The 16,844-nt window shown below is 37.6% G+C and overlaps 1 protein-coding gene across 2 annotated transcripts in view; it reads right to left on the bottom strand.

Annotated features, from left to right (window-relative positions):
• The window catches only part of GLRA2 (glycine receptor alpha 2), a gene marked incomplete at its 5' end in the record, with an annotated part of 172,052 nt that overhangs the window by 92,435 nt on the left and 62,773 nt on the right, over window positions 1-16,844 (bottom strand). For both annotated transcript variants that reach the window (XM_079764459.1, XM_079764458.1), the window contains 3 exons: window positions 9,710-9,924; window positions 11,412-11,549; window positions 14,157-14,239. In XM_079764459.1, coding sequence (XP_079620585.1) covers window positions 9,710-9,924; window positions 11,412-11,549; window positions 14,157-14,239 — 436 coding nt within the window. The remainder of the gene's footprint in view (window positions 1-9,709; window positions 9,925-11,411; window positions 11,550-14,156; window positions 14,240-16,844) is intronic.

Here is a 16,844-nt window from a genome sequence, read left to right as displayed (position 1 = left end):
CAAATGGGACAAATAAAAATCATAAAATGATAGATTTAAACCTAACCATATCAATGGTCATATGAGCTGCTGGTCAATTCAAATGTGCAGCAAAGGTTGAGACCCCCTGCTTTAGTGACACTTCCTTATGAGGCCAAGTAAGTTCCAGCACTAAATCTTGCTCTGATCACAGAACATCAGGAATGTGGAACCATTGAATGTGGCCCCCATAGAGTATTTAACAGTATCTTCTATGTAAGTCACATGGGCCAGGCAGAGTTGAGCAATACTTGGTCCTTTCTGCAAGGTGTTTACAATATATTAGGGCAAGCACACATGGGCCATGATCATTAAGCCACATGTTGGAATACAGGGATCAATATAAGACCCCCAAAATGCCAGAGATGCAAGGAAGGGAGAGAGGCTGTTTACATTTGATAGAGATTCATGAGGGTTTCCTGTAAGAAGTGGTGTCTTACTTCAAGCAGATCTTCAAAAATGGGAAGTGAATTAACCTTCATAGTCACCAGTTTTTCCATCCCTAACAGGATTACTGAGGCCTGCTCTTCTGCTAACAACACAAAAATTTAAGATTTTATATGATCACTTCATTTATAGTTTAGAAAATACTTTGAAATTTCAGTTTTGTTAAGACATAGTAAATTTTGGAAAGCAAACTGGGGTTGCCCTCCTTTTTTTGTGAGGCATAGAAAATGGTTTGTTTTAAGCATATCATGCAGTTTGCTTCAGATTAGAGCTCATGGTTTCTCAAGCCCAAAGAAATTCTAAGGTTCAAATGCACAGATAGTCTTCGATAACACATTAGAATCAGAGAAAAAAGCCACTTGGTTTTTGTTAGGCAAAGAAAAGGGAGTATTTTCTGATGTTTGGGCCCCATGGAAGAGTATGGGGCTGTACCTCTGGTCTGGAATGGCTGTAGAGAGCTCAGATGAGGAGACCTGTGGATACCTTTATGAGAATTTAAAAATATGCTTGCATCCAAACAAACTGGAGGAGCAAGAAGGGGAAATGGTCACTTGCATTGGCACACTGAGAAACCTCCAAATCAGTTGTGACAGTGCTAAGGAAGCAAGACAGCAATAAAAATGGCATATCTAGTTGCCCTCTCATCTAAACCATTGCTGTTTTATTATTATGTCTTTGGTTAGATTGCCTATAAGCAATAGCTATCCAAGAAAAATGAATACACTACTTGATAGAATAAGAGAAGTGAAACTTTATAAAAGTGTTATTATGTTAGAGTAATATAATGCAGGCATCTAGGATTCTCTGTGGTAAAGAATAGCCAATCAAGGTATCCTAGAGAAAGCTTAGATGGCTTTTTCTCAGTGACTAGACTTTGGAGATGTATATATTCATTCATTCATTCATTCATTCATTCAACAAACATTTATTGAGCATGTACTATAAGCTATGTGCTGTTATAGGGAGTAAGACAGATAAAGATATTTGCCTTCATGGAGCTCATAGTCAAGTAAGGGAAATAGACAATTAAAATAAACATAATCCATAGTAGAGTTTGATATAAATCTTGGAGTTGCTATCCTATATAATAAAAGCCTAATATGCTAAATGTCCAACTATTTCTTCGACTGTTCAATCGGTTGCTATGATGTGCACTGACCACCAGGGGGCAGACACTCTAACCAGCAAGTTAGCTGACTGCTGGGGTCCAGCTGATTGGGACCGGGTGAGATGGGCCAGACATGCCCTGGAGCCCTCCCGTGGTCCCTCCGATCATGGACCTGTGGGGTCACTCCGTGGGGTCCCTCTGCCTGGCCTGTGCCCACTTGCAATTCAGGACCCCTCGGGGGATGTCGGAGAGCCGGTTTCAGCCTGATCCCCTCAGGCCAGGCCAAGGGACCCCACTGGTGCACAAATCTGTACACTGGGCCTCTAGTAAGGTAATAAAATACACTGGGGAAACAAATACAAATTGAAAAGTTGAGTGGGGTCAAGGTGTTGCTGAAGCATGGTGAGGTGATAATGGCCAGAGCAGGGTTTATTGAAAAGGTAAAATTTGAAAAAATACTTGGAAAAGGCAGACAAGTTAGTCATGTGAATAACTGGGGGCAGAGCTGTCCTGGTACAGAGAGCAGTCATTGCAAAGGCCCAGGAATGACAGCATGTGCCTGGCATATTTGGGAAACAACGAGGAGACCAGTACCTGGAGCAGTGAGCAAGGAAGTAGTGGTTAACTGGCTATCACCTTGGTAATTGAAATAACTGGGCTATGTGTCTCTCATCATTTAATAGGCTACCCTTGCCTTATTCACTTGGTGGTGTCCATAGGAGCCCCAAGAGCAGCAAGAGAAAGCTAACTACAATATACAAGCATTTTTCAAGTCTCTGCTTATATCATGTTTGTCATTGTCCCATTGGCCAAGGCAAGTCATATGGTCAAGTTGACAGTCAATGTGGAAGGGGGCTATTACCTAAAGGGTATGGATGCAGAGAGCATAATTATTATGGTCATTTTTGTAAAAAAAAAAAACAACAAAACACACACACAACAACAAACAAAACAACAACACAAAACTACTGCATTGCCCTTAGCTTACTGAATTAAAATATTCTATTTTATGTATGTGTCAGTCTTCATAAGGACAAAAGTTTTGTTTTCTCAGGTCTGTATCTTGAGTCTGTAATACATTCTGTGTAATAGTTCATTTTTTCCTCACCTGAAGACACTTAGGATGTATGACCCTGAGAGAGTTATTCATTTTAATGAAATGGAAAGAGTGTATGAAATTATATTGAACCTCAAAATGCTACTTCCCCAAATTTATGAGCCTTATCAGGACTTGAGAAGAAGCATAGCCTAGGTAGCTTCTCTGATTGTCAGCTTCCCTGAAAAGGCTGCCAACAACATTCTTAAACTAAAGCGCCACTGGTGCTCCAGCTCTGTCCTGAGAGAATTCACCCACGTCATCTCTTTGCATATTTTTATCACACACTCACTACATCAATGACTCTTCAATTTGCTGTGGCTTGGGAAATGTCAGAGGGAAAATTTATGAAGTCTCCCACATATGCAGACATCTGGTTATAAAGCAAGCTGGTCTGCAGATCAATTTGCCAAACCTTGGGCATTCAGACTTTTTAATCTTTTATCCAAGAACTTAGTGGCATCCTGATTTTAAAATACAAAAACATTTCCCAACCTCTTTCAGAAATACCAATCTGACCCAATAAATTCATTCCAATTAGCTAGGGATGTACCTGATTCAAGGAGCAATTATGTTTATTTTTTAGAGTTAAAACAGACATCCAAATCTTTATTTCAGAACTTCTATAACTATCAGTCTTACTGCTTTCATAGTTTCTCTTACTGCAGTGTCTACATTCAAACATTATCATGGGGAATAAAGCAAGACTGAATGTGGCAGAGCTACGGCCTCTTTTGTTTTAAATTGCAAGCTGTCCTGGGTTTGGTAGCTGCTTGAAATGGTCCAGCTGGTCTTAGTTTATCAGATGGCTGAAAATAAGGGGGCGTTTTCTTCTATAGGAAATAGGGAATCTCAGTTAATAATGGTTAAAGATGCCTCTGGATCCTTGCTCCAAGGAGATGATTATGGACCTGTCAGAGTCACCTGTGCACTTGTGTCATCCCCACTGTCCCCTACCAATGCTCGTTCTCACCTCTACAGTGTCTAGGCTGCAGCCACAAATGAGGACTCAAGACACACTTATGAGTTCCCACAACACATTCAGCTATACTAACAAACACAGAGTAAGGGAAAATACTGCCTGATGTTTCACAGCCTGCTATTCAATTCATCCTGATATTTCCCTGCATGTTGGAAAGACAACAATACACCCAGCCTATAGTCTGCCACTGGGGGTCTTATGTTCCAAATGGTTAGAATATTATCAGCTGAACAGTTTCTTGGAGGTTGGCAGAGATGTATATAGAGTGTCCCAAAAAATGTATACATACTTTGTATAATTATTAATTCCAGTGAGTTAAATCTGAAAAGAAATAAACCTCAATTGAACTATCAGCTGTTAAGGGTGTATGCATTTTTGGGACACCCTGTATGTATGTATATATAAAAGATATTATATAGATAGATATAAATATTTTATTGATTTTTAGGGAGAGAGGAAGGGAGAGGGAAAGAGAGAAACATCAGTGTAAAACATCAGCTGCCTCCTGCATCCCCACCCATGGGAATGGAACCCATAACCTAGGCATATTCCCTGACTGGGAATCGAACCAACAACCTTTTTGTGCATGGAATGATGCCCAACCAACTTAGCCACACTGGCCAGGGTGGCAGAGATGTTTATTTTTAGAACTAGTTTTACAGCTTCAAATGGGATGGTATCTATGGAACAGATATTATGCTGGTATTTCTTTTTCCTGTATTTGGGGAAGACAATGAACTTCTGAAAACCAAAGCAAACAAAACCAGACCAAATAAAGCAAAATCCACAAAAGCCTTTGGTTGGCAGGAAGGCAGGATATTAACTTGGAATCAATAAACACAAGTTTCTTACTTGAAATGTGTTTAAAATTTGTGAAGCATGTTGGAAACCTGCCCAGATTGTCTTCTAGAAAAGCTTATTTTATAAGTGTAGCCCAAATATGAGTAGGAAGTCCTCATCACCTGGAATGACCTTTACCTCCTCCTACTTCACCTATTTAGTCTGCTTTATAGATTCAACTCAGGCTCCTTCCTTTAGGCCTTTTTCCTAACTTATCTCCCTCCTTCTCTTTCTTGCTTCCTTCTTCTTTCCATCCTCCCTCCCTCCCACCCCCTCCATTTCTCCCTCCTCTATTTAATAGGTTAGGCATCTTTCTTGATGTACTTACACAGTCATGTGTGCTTACTGATTGGGATATATTCTGATATATGTGTTGTTAGGTGATTTCATCATTGTATGAACATCATAGGGTGTACTTACACAAACCTAGAGAAGCTACAATAAAAATATGGCATGAGAGATAAAAATGATATGCCTTTAGAGGGCACTTATCATGAATGGAGCTTACAGAACTGGAAATTGCTCTGGATGAGTGAATGAGTGAGTGGTGAGTGAATGTGAAGGCCTAGGACATTACTGTATACTACTATAGACTTCATAAACATTGTCCCACAAGCCTTCTGCCTGCTTCCTCTGACAAGGTTGGGAATAGAACATTGAAGCTATCTGTGCTACTCTATGGATAGGGATGTGGACTAGATAGATTAGAAATATTGAGGAGAAACTGACTGGGTAAGGCGTATTTCTCTTATGTGCCATTGAGTTGCCTCTAACTGCTTATGACCCTACAAATGTGCAATGTCCACAATGTCCTGTTCTCAACAGCCCTGCTCAGCTCCTGCAAACTCATGCCTATGGCTTCTTTTATGGAGTCAATCCATCTCATATTTGATCTTCCTCTTTTCCTGCTGCCTTCTATTTTTCCCAGCATCACTGTCATTTCCAAAGAACTCTGACTTCTCATGATGTGCCTGAAGTAGGATAACTTTAGTTTGGTCATTTTTGCCTCCAGGGATATTTCAGGTTTAATTTGCTCTAGGACCCACTTTTTCATTTTTCTGGAAGTCCAGGGAATCTGTACAGCTCTCCTCCAGCATCGTATTTCAAATGAATCAAGTTTTTCCTATCAACCTTCTTCACTGTCCACCTTTCACATCTGTACATAGTAATAGGAAATATGAGGGTGTGGAAGATCTCAGTCTTGGTCTCTAATGACAATCTTTACTCTTAGTGATCTCTCCGAATTCTTCCTTTGCTGTCCTTCCAAGTCTCAGCCTTCTCTTGATTTCCTGGCTGCAGTCTCCATTTTAATTGATGACAGAACCAAGGTAAACAAAAATATTTAACAATTTTGATGTCTTAATCAAATATGTTAAAGTTGTATAGTTCTTTTGTAGTTATCATGTATGTCTTCTTGATATTCAAATGCAGTCTTTCTTTGGCACTTCTTTCATGTTGATGAGAAGTTGTTTCAAATCATTGCTACTTTCTGCCAGTAAGATGGTGTCATCTGCATATCTTAAGTTATCTGGAGGGCGTAGATCACCATAATAGTGATTGTCAAGAGGGGATCAAAGGTTGTCTGAGGGTCAGTAGGAATAAGAAAATCAAAATGGAGAGATAAAGGAACACAGGGGACTGTCATGACCATGTAGTTTTGGCTGTTATATATTGGAACAGTGGTCAGATTAAGGAACTTTGTGATATTAATAAAAAAGAGGGTATTTAACATGGAGAGAGCATAGAACCGAGGACCCAATATTTGGACTTTGGAAGTTTGTTTTTTGTTCCATTGACCCTATCTGGCACAAAGGGGGATAAATAAAACCTATCTATGCTTCACATCATTACAACCTAAAAATATTTCCAAAGTACGGGTACAGGCTGGTTCCATATTATCACTGAGAGCTTTTACTAAAGTGGCAGTGTCACTTAATACCTGTTAAGGTAGCTCTTATGAACCTGTGTCCTTCTATAGGATCTTAGTTCCTCAACAAAGAATTTACATCCATATACTCTGAACACCATCAAACTATGCCTGGGAAGCTATAGGACCCTCTGAATATGTAGTGTTGGGGGGAAAGGCTCCTCTGTGCTGAAACAGGTCAGTGGCTGACTGATGGGAATATAATCTGTGCACTCAAAATTTAGGTGCTATAAGAATACATTGCCAAGCCACTCAGGTATTGCTCCGATTAAAGAAAACAAAGTTTGTTCTGACCCACAAATCCTTCAGTTTTTTTACAGGAAATTCAGCTCTCTCATAATCTTATGTGACCACCATCATATATGTGGTCTGTCATTGAGCGAACTGTTGTCATGTGGTGCATGACTGTATTCCACCTTTATAATAATAAGTCTACTATGCTAATTAGAACAGACATCCTTCCAGACAACCTTCCGGATGAAGCTGGGGCTGCAAGGGAAGCCCGGGTCCCGGGTGCCAGAGGGAAGCCAGTGCTGGCAGCCAGGGGAAGGAAGGCCTACTCTTGCACAAATTCGTGCACTGGGCCTCTAGTTGTTTAATAATCACTAGTCCAAGTATTTGTCTTTGACATTAAAGATTACAAGCCCCTGAGAGCAAGGATTATGTTTTCTTTATAGTTCATTTCCCCAGCCCCTAGCATAATGAGTGGCACAGAGAAAAAATTTAATAATGTTAGTTGAGTAAATGGATGGGTGAATTAATTGCCAATTAAATTACATGTGGAATACCTCTTGACTACAAGACTATTCAATATTTTTCATTCATTCACTAATCAACACTTTACTGAGTGCCTATTATGAGCCAGGTGTTCTGCTAGTGGAGGGTATGTAAACTTGGATAAAATCAATAGAGTTTTTACCATCGTACAGATAAAACTCTAAAATTAAGTATTTGTTTTATAAGTTTAACATTTTTGAGAGGGGATAATCTTGTTATCTCATAATTTTGACTAAAGCGTCACTCTTAAGGGAGACTACATACACATTTGCATGCAGGATGCAGGACATTCTTGAGAAAGTAAAAGCTATTTAGAGACCCTTATACCCCCAAACCCGGTATTATTGCAGATGACTGGACATTTAAAAATAATTAATTGAAATAATGTACATGCCTACTCTGTAAAGGTTGTTGCCACAGGCACTGGAGTACCTTTACAGTCAGCATGGTGGAGCATCTGCTCAGGGACTGCAGTATTTGTAAATTAAAATGAGTATCTGTGTGTGTGTGTGTGTGTGTGTGTGTGTGTGTGTGTGTGTGTGTAAGTGTATGGTTAATTCTTTATTTTCCATGACTCACTTTTGATCCCATTTTCTTTTCTCACTTGTCATCTATATGAGTCACATCTCTCCACAGTCAGCTGAGTGCCAACCATGTTTAATAATAGCCAAAGAAAAATACATGTGGGAAGATAAACCTGCTGATGGCAAAAAGATAACCCCTATGAGTTCAGAGCCCAGTATAAAATGATTTTTGAATATGCTCTCTTTTGGTTCCTCATTATCTCTACATGCAAAGATCACTGATCAGCGACAATTTATTTAGCAATAGTTTTGACCATTGATGTAAAAACAAAATAGCTAATAAGAATGAATAACACATTTTTAAAAACTCAAGCTCTCACTTTGAAAATAAATGGCTACTATTTTCATAGCGATAAGTGGTTGGAGGCTAAATGTCTTATTTTTGACATTATCTGCTTACAATTTGTCACCAATACCTTAGCTGTCTATTAAATTGTAAAGTACATAGTTGTGCATCCTGGGGTTTAATAATGGCATGGCATGCGGTGATGGCAGTAACTAATAACTAAAGAGAAATAAGCAAATGAACCAGTTTGGGAGGAAGCACAGTGTGGATTAGAATTTCTAATAGGTAAAATTGATTTGTGATTTTATAGCTGAATAAAAGGCTGTTAGTATTTCTCACAACTATATTCCAATAGAAATATGGCACACGTATTTTGTACTATTTGTTCTAAAAAAACTATCAGAGACATCTATTATTTTCTTTGTTAGCATACTAAAATCTAATATTTATCTTTGGAGGCATGGACCTGAAAAGTTTGTAGAACTATTTTCACAACATCCAGTCCATCTCCATTATAGCCACAGACCTTCTTCACATGTCACCATATCTTCCAACATAGGAAATAATGTGGACCACAATCTAATATTTCTCATCATGTGAAATGCAGAATAACTGAGCATAAGCTCACGCCAGCAAAGATATGGGATTACATCTCAATTTTCTGGAACTGGTTTTTGGAGAGACTGCTCAACCATACGAGGCAGTATACACTGAATACTAAATTGAACTCACACTCCTGTAAAATTGAAGCCAATGCCTCAATGTACTCAGTGAAAGTGGGAACACACATAGGCGCACTTTTGGGGAGCTGGGACATTTCACAAGTGGAGCATGTATCATTACTTGCTTAAGTAGTATTTACAAATGCAGAGGGCCTGCCTTACATAAAAATAGATTGTGCAGCCATTATGGATTATTACTTGACTTGCCAAAAAATGTCTATGTGTCACTGATATCCACCCCACACTTCTCTTTCAACCTCCCACAGTTACCAGAATATCCACCAAGTTGGAGGATTCTGCTGATCTTTCTCTAGGTAATTATGTCACTTGAAAATAGTAATGTATCAACCATTATGGTAAATTAAGGCATAACAAAGATTCATGTATCTCATTTGCTGCACCATAATATTGTACATTCATTTCATATATACCAGTATATATATACATACTCATTGAGCTGGCTTTTCTGCATAAACTGCCAGGAGCTTAATTTAAATTTTTATTAATGTAAGTGACTTTACTTAAGATATGGATCACAATAACTTCACCAATAAAATGTTGACAATACAGCGTAAGTTGAATCGATCTTTCTTCAATTCCTGCCTGCAAGCTTCATGGCTCATAAACAACATAATGTCAAAAGCACTCAAGCGCGTCTTAGAATCCCTGAATGTTTCTGCCTCCACTCATTCCTCCTCTCTCAACCCTGACTCCCCTTCCCCCTAATTGATCTGATTATGAAGTTGCCCCATGTCCTCAGAGCTCTAATGATCTCAAACTCAGTTCTTTGTTCTCTTATTGCATTTGCATCTCCAACAGTGTCACAAACTGGTAAATATTTCTGACTTCCCAGAATCCTCCAGCCTACAAAACCTTTGACAAACTTTTCAGGTCACTGTGGTCAAGTGAGGAGATTTCTTACCTTTGGCAGAGATGCCCTGGAACCTGAACTCTGGGTGGTCATCGTTAAAACTGTGGTGATGCCCAGTGCGACCCTGGCAGGGGCTGCATCCATGTTTATCCAAAAGGAGACCCAGGACAAAATGACTATCAAGAGACTGGGGATGTACATCTGGATCAAATAATATCCCATCTGGCGTTCCAAGTGAAACTTAACCTCAATACAGGTAAACTTTCCTGGAAGGCAAGAAATGATTACTTAAAATCCAATTAGAATTTATCTTTCCTATTAGACTTGCACTTTATTTTTAAAAAATAAGAGTATTATAGATGGATTTGGAAGGTTTTACAAGATTCTCACTCTACATAAGCAATTGAACTTTGTTCCTACTTAACAAGTAATAGAAATGACAGTGGAAGAATGAGTGATCTAAAGAGTCACTGGACCAAGACCATGCGGGATTATTAATTTTCAAAATCTGTGCCTTTTTGCAGCTTAATTTTATAGAGTTTCAGAATTTGCAAGACTATCATAAGCTTACCAATGGAAATAAAATATTCATATTGGTGTGGTTATTATATATAGCATATAATATATAACCCACAGAATATATGTATAGTATGTAGTATATAGCATAAATATATAATATATAACATGTAATATGTAACATTTGAAACCATTCTCTCCAAAGTTGTAAAGTTCACATGGGCCTCCCAAAGAATTTGAATAATTGTGTATTTATTTTTGACATACTACTAAGAAATAGATGTTCCTTCTCCTTTCCACACTTCCCCTCTTTAATTGGCTTGACGTTAGAGCTCCAGAAGGTAATTTGGCTTTGTTCAGACAAATTATAAGAGGTAGGGTTGGACTCTGCTTTGTCAGGAAGAACACCTTGGAATTATGTTTTAGTTACTTGAATAGGAAGCACTGTTGACTGCTAAAATAAGTTTTCATGGGCCATTCTACTCAGCAAGGGACCTGGAGCAGTCACTGAACAAACTATCATGTCTCAATTGCCTACCTATGATCAGCTTGTGGTATCAAAACTGGGACATGCATATGAAAAGCCATCAACTTGACTGGGCAGGCATAATCTTCCAGGTAACAACAGATGCCCACTGTTGCTACTGACTCAAATTCTCCTCTCTCCCCCCTCCCCCGCCATGTGTCTGTCAGCACTACTGACAATGCAGGTCTTTAGAGCCAGCTGAATTCCTGCCAGCTGATTTTCATCCAAACTCCTATTATTGTTCAGTACCGGAGAGCACAACAGCTGTGCTTCTGGGTTTACAACGACCTATGTTATTATTCCTCTCTTCTACTAAGACAGAGAGTGTAAATTGACTTGGGGGGTCCCATGTTAAAAGTGGAAGCCAGGAACTGGCCAGAATTTATACACTTCCTGCACCACTTACAAGGTCCCATACACCTGTTCCCAGACTCATTTGACAGCAGATGGTCAGCAAGAGAACAGTAAAAGATTCCCAAATCTCTTTACTTATCTCTCTGTTTTGGAGAAATTTTCTGTTGTGCTCACTGACCTATTCCAGAGGGTATTGGTATCTTATCTTGGCGGGGGGGGGGACAGGTGGAGTCAAGTCTAGGCCCTTGCCTTGTAGCTCCATTTTCCTGGTGAATATGCAGCAATTAAAGTGATGGGATATATAACCCAAGCTGCAGATGGAGCCCACTTGGGTTTAGCAGCTGAAAGAAAACTTACCAGTGTTGTAGTGTTTTGTGCAGTAGCCGAGTTCCTTCTCTTCTTTTAAAATAAACTGAGGAAGGGTCAATCCTTCAGCAACTTGTACTGGACCATCACTTAACCACTCAAATATTAGGTCATTCATTGTGTATCCAACTGAGATAAACAAATCACAGTGAAAAAAAAAGAATGCATCTTTCCAAGAAACCTTGAAAAGCTAGCCATGTAAAGAAACAAACAAGAAAATTGTCTAAAGCAGACACATGCTCAATCAGTTTAAGAACATTTTTTAATAAAATAGCTGCAATCATCATGACAAGTACATGTCATTGTAGCCAACAAAATTGAAGACAACAAGCTATTTCTGAATGATTTATTTCCATTTAATGAAAGAATGGAATCCATAAAGTCCATTTTCTTCTGCTTTCTTCATTAATTTTTCTGAAGAGCAAACAAACAAATATAAAAACCTATTGGAGACTATCTTGACTTGAAAGAGCTCTGTCTGTGACAATCCAATAAGACAATGCAATTCATGGTGCTAGCCTTAGTATTTAAAATGAAAAAAACTTTTTTAAAAAAATGAGAATGAATTCATCATAGGCCTAAAGCATTCCCATGGCAACTTGGCCCCTCTCCTATGTCTATTAGCTTTGTTTCAGAAAGCTTATGTTAAAGTTCTTATGGTCAATCCTTAGTTACTTTAGCATGTGGGGAAAACTAGAGAGAGGTAACCTAAGAAGAAGTTGCAGAATATGCAAATCAAGCATATTCATTTGTTCTAGTGTCTTGCAAAATGGGTCCACTCATCACAATGATTAATATGAAGTAAAACGTTCCCTATATATAATGTCATATTGTTATATGACTCTTGAACCATCCAAAGTAAGATTGTTATCAGTTTACTAAACCAAAGTTAGTTCTTAGTCTCCAAGCTCCTTGTTAACTAGTTCATTATCTATAAAGTGCTCTGGATCTTTTTGCACCCCAGAAATGAAGGCTGCTCTTCCTTCAGATGTTGTTTCTCTCTCCTCTCCCTTTGTGATATTTGAACACTAAAATTAGAGTGAGGAGTACAAAGAATATTATGTGAAGTTTTGATTATCCAATAACCTCAGCATGTTTATTAAGTTTATAGATTCTTAGAATTGTTTACTACAGCTTAGTGACTCACCAAAGCTATTCAAAATCAATGGCAATGTCAATTAGAATCTACTTTGCTCTTTCTTTGGACCACTTTTCCATTCAAAGCCAAAAATAATATAGAAAGCAAGGGATTACAAAACAAGAAATTGCAACAGAGAGAATGACCAACCCTATTACAATGCTATATGAGTAGTTGGGTGTCTCCAACAAATAAAAGAAGGTCATCAAACACCCCATATCCTTGTCTGGCAAGCTTCTTGCTGGCCACCATGATAATAGTCTTGTCAGCCACCTTGAAAACCCAGCCTAGGACAGACAGACCAGCTAAAGAAGTGGGGAAGGAGGAAGTAATATGAGGGTAGAAAAGTAGAGAGTAATTTCTGTCCTTCATATTCAAAGTTAGTGGTAAACTCATTACTTCTTTGATTTCCTACTTCTAGGTCCTGCAAAGACCAACCATATTTACTAATTGGAGTTTTTTTTAGCCTTGGAGGAGTCTCAAATGGCAACTCTGATTGCTGATTTATAGAGAATCTAAGTGTTGGGCTAAGGCAGGGGTGAGTTTGGAGCAGTAGAGAAGATATGAAGAAGGAATCATTATGTAAGAAAAAAATTTTTTCTTAACTTTCTTCTCAAGAGAAGGGGTTATAGGGGGGAAAGAATACATAAAGTTTATTGTCAATCAGAAATTCTCATTTTATACCTGACAACTTTTTTTTAAAACAAAGACATTTCATTATTTTGTTTATTTCTGTAGGATGTTCCAAGGGAAATCAATGGTGATTTTAAATGATCAGAAGGACACCCTGTCACTGCCTCTTTAAAATAATAGTTGATATCTTTTTTATTATTTTTCTAAACCAAGAAGTTAAAAGTATTTCCTTGCCCTTGCCTCATTAAATCTTCTAACATCCCCATAGGTCAGTAGGACTTATTATTCTCTACATTTTACAAACAGAGAAACTGTCAGAGCAAGCCAGAAAAAAATTCATGTCTCTTGACTGAACATGCCATTACCTTGGAGGCATTAGCAGCTTATGGCATGTGTCAAAGATTTCAGTGTCATCATGGCTGGGGCATAAAGGGGACTAAGTAGATAGCATTTCTCTGCTTTCTTCACCATGCCTTTATGTGTCCACTGCTCATCTAAAGGACATGCCTCTTATCCCATATCATCTCAGGCCCCTCAGTTTTGCATCTTCCTCTGACTCTCTTGTATCTTGTCCTCAAATCAATTATCCCCCCCTGCCAAAATTCCTTTTGGGGTGATGGTCTATATAAGATAGACATATAATTTTCTGAATAGAGAGCAATTCATTGTAGAGATTGAATGACTAATCATCTTAATTTTCTGAGGAGACATTTTCATTTCAAAAAATAGCTTACTCTATCAGGCTTGTTTTTGAGGAAGGTGAGTTATTTGGCATTTTACTCTGAAAGATTGTCTATTAGGTAATCAGACATGCACACACACTTTTGCTTGCCCTTTCATTAGGACCTTGGGAGGTAGGTAGAGAATGAGACTTATGGGTCTTTTCTCCTTAATTAATGACACACTAAAAGAACCAGGTTATTGATTAAAACAAGGAGGCAGTCATTTCAACAGCAGTGACTTACAACTCTCCAGCTGCATTGTACATGTCTGGACATCCATTGGAAAATTCTTCAAGTCCATGGGACAGGATAAGGTCAAAGTGAGCCTTAGCAAAAAAAAAAGTTATAGAAAATAAAAAAGTAAGTTTTAAATCTGTGAGGTCTGATTTTTGATAACCAAAAATACATTTGATATTAAAGCAAAGTGACTGATTCAAATAATGAAATCTAAGCTCGCACATAGGTCAATGCTTTTTATTTTTTAAATTTACCATATAGGTAAATTTGAAAAATAATGTAGAGTTTTACTATAACCCCTTACTTTCTATTTCCCATCTTCCAACCTCTGACTCCCACCTCCCTAGTGGCACCAGTCACAAGCTTATTTTAGGATCAGCAAGAGCACTGAGAAATACTGTAATGAGGACAATGGGCTCTCACCCATACTGCTGTCCAAAATACATGAAGTTTATCCTGTTTTTAGATTTATACTTTGGACAGGTGGACTTTGCTTCAATGATAATAAAGAATGTGATAAGCATATTTGGTTGTGATTGAGCATTGGTTCTTCTTCCATCAAATGAGCAAATTTAACTTGAATGTCTTTTCATTTGATAATCTATGTGTGAGGGTTAACAATATATTGCAGCATTCATTCTAGAATTTTGACAAATCTGGAGCATGTAATCCTTGAGCTGAAAGAAAAACATTTAAGGATAGTGGTTTGTACATAGTCTTTACATCTCTGCACCAAAGAGGGCTTCTCTGTTCCCTTTTCCCCTTTTCCTTAACTTTTCTGAGCTCCCAGCCAGCAATGATCAAGCCTTATATCATCGGGATATTGTTTGAGCCACCATCTCTTTTGCACCATTTCATTCATTCATTCATTCATTCATTTTCTTTCATATCCTCACCCGAGGATATTTTTTCCACTGATTTTTAGAGAAAGTGGAAGGGAGAGAGAGAGACAAAGAGAGAGGGAAATGTCGATGTGAGAGAGACACATCGACTGGTTACCTCCTACATGCACCTGACTAGGGCTGGGAGTCCAGACTGCAACCAAGGTATGTGCCCTTGACCAGAATCAAACCTACAACCCTTCAGTCCACAAGCTGATGCTCTGTCTACTGAGCCAAACCAGCCAGGGCTACCATTTTCCTTTTTTTAGTCCTCAGTGAGATGGTGCTTACTTATTGCTCTTTAATTTTTCTATACCTCGGTGATTCAAGAAGGAAATGAAGGTAGAGAATTAGCATATCTGAGTTCCCTTACCAGTATTGCTTCAAACTATCTCTGTCCCCTAAGAAAGACCTTAAACTTGATAAACATTAATCTCCTTAACAAATGATGGGATAGGATAGAATAATGTTTATTTCTATTTAACACCAATACTAGAATCCCTGTTATTCTAAAGTTCACTGCTCCAGTCCTGTTTATTTTCTCTAAGAACTCTTTTATATCTGTAGATCCCTTTGACTCTGGCACTACAACCGAAACTCTCCCTTGCTGGCATGCTCATTCTCACTCTCTCCTACTGGTCCTCTTTTCTTTCTCTGTTTCATTTTGTACATTCTATCTAATATGAAAAAAAAGTAGTGGCATATACTTCAAAGAAAGTAAAGATTTGGGATGTGAAGTGAGATTAGACAAAGAATCTATGCTGACAATCTCCAAACTAGTTAAAATACAACAGTGATTATGAAAAGCAAGATACAAAACAGTGCAGTGTGACCTCAATTGTGTAAAAATATATTCTTATTCTTGGAGATAAGCACAACACTATATTAAGAGTAGATATTTTTGGTTTATAGGATGATTCATGTTTTGTTTTTACTCTTTATTCTGCATTATCTATATTGACACATGTAGGTTATTTGAAGATGTCTTTCATATTAAACATGTCTTCAAACAATACCTGAAAGGTAAAATTATAAAAGTTCTGCCTTATTCAGTAACCTTCTGCTACTGCTATTGCTATAATATTTTTTATTATTATTTAAATTTTGCCATAAACATACAGTATTTTACCTCCATTGCTAAATAAGTTACCTAGCTTCTGAGAACACAAATACCATGTCTCTAAAGGGAAAAAAATAGATTTTTGAGTTATCAACAACTGACAACATTTTAGACAGGAACAATAATTTTTGTCAGTCATGGATTTCATTTAGAGATATAGATATTATATAGATATTTAACAATTTTTTCCATAGAAGACTTTATTTTTTGCAAAACACAGTTTTATTGAGATTAATGCCATGGACTATTTTAAATAAAAGTAGAGTAAAAGGATCAAAATGAAAATCTCTAGTAATCAATTTAAAAAAACCTGACACTTTGTAAAGGGGTAAAAACCACAAAAGAATCTATGAGTTTTTAAAACTGTTATTAACTCAAGGAGAATCTATTTATTCTTTCCTATTTTTTAAAGAGGAAATACTTTCATCAAACAAAAATATGTTCATTATACAAAATAATCAGTGAGCATGTACATAATTTAAGTGAATCAAACCCAGAAAAATCTATAAATTTCTTATGAGAAACTAGAAAGTAATAATAGTGGAAATAAATACAGTTTTAAAAGCATGCAACATGGAATTCAACTATATTTTGTTTGCTATTGGAATTCAACTATATTTTGTTTCCAATTTTAATATTCCTAATCATAGCTTTGCTGAATATGACTCTTTTGTGAGGTGAACTTTTTACATT

The sequence above is a fragment of the Cnephaeus nilssonii genome (genome assembly GCF_951640355.1).
Source record: "Cnephaeus nilssonii genome assembly, chromosome: X".
NCBI classification, from domain to species: Eukaryota; Metazoa; Chordata; class Mammalia; order Chiroptera; family Vespertilionidae; genus Cnephaeus; species Cnephaeus nilssonii.
This window is presented reverse-complemented; position numbering and strand designations above follow the sequence as displayed.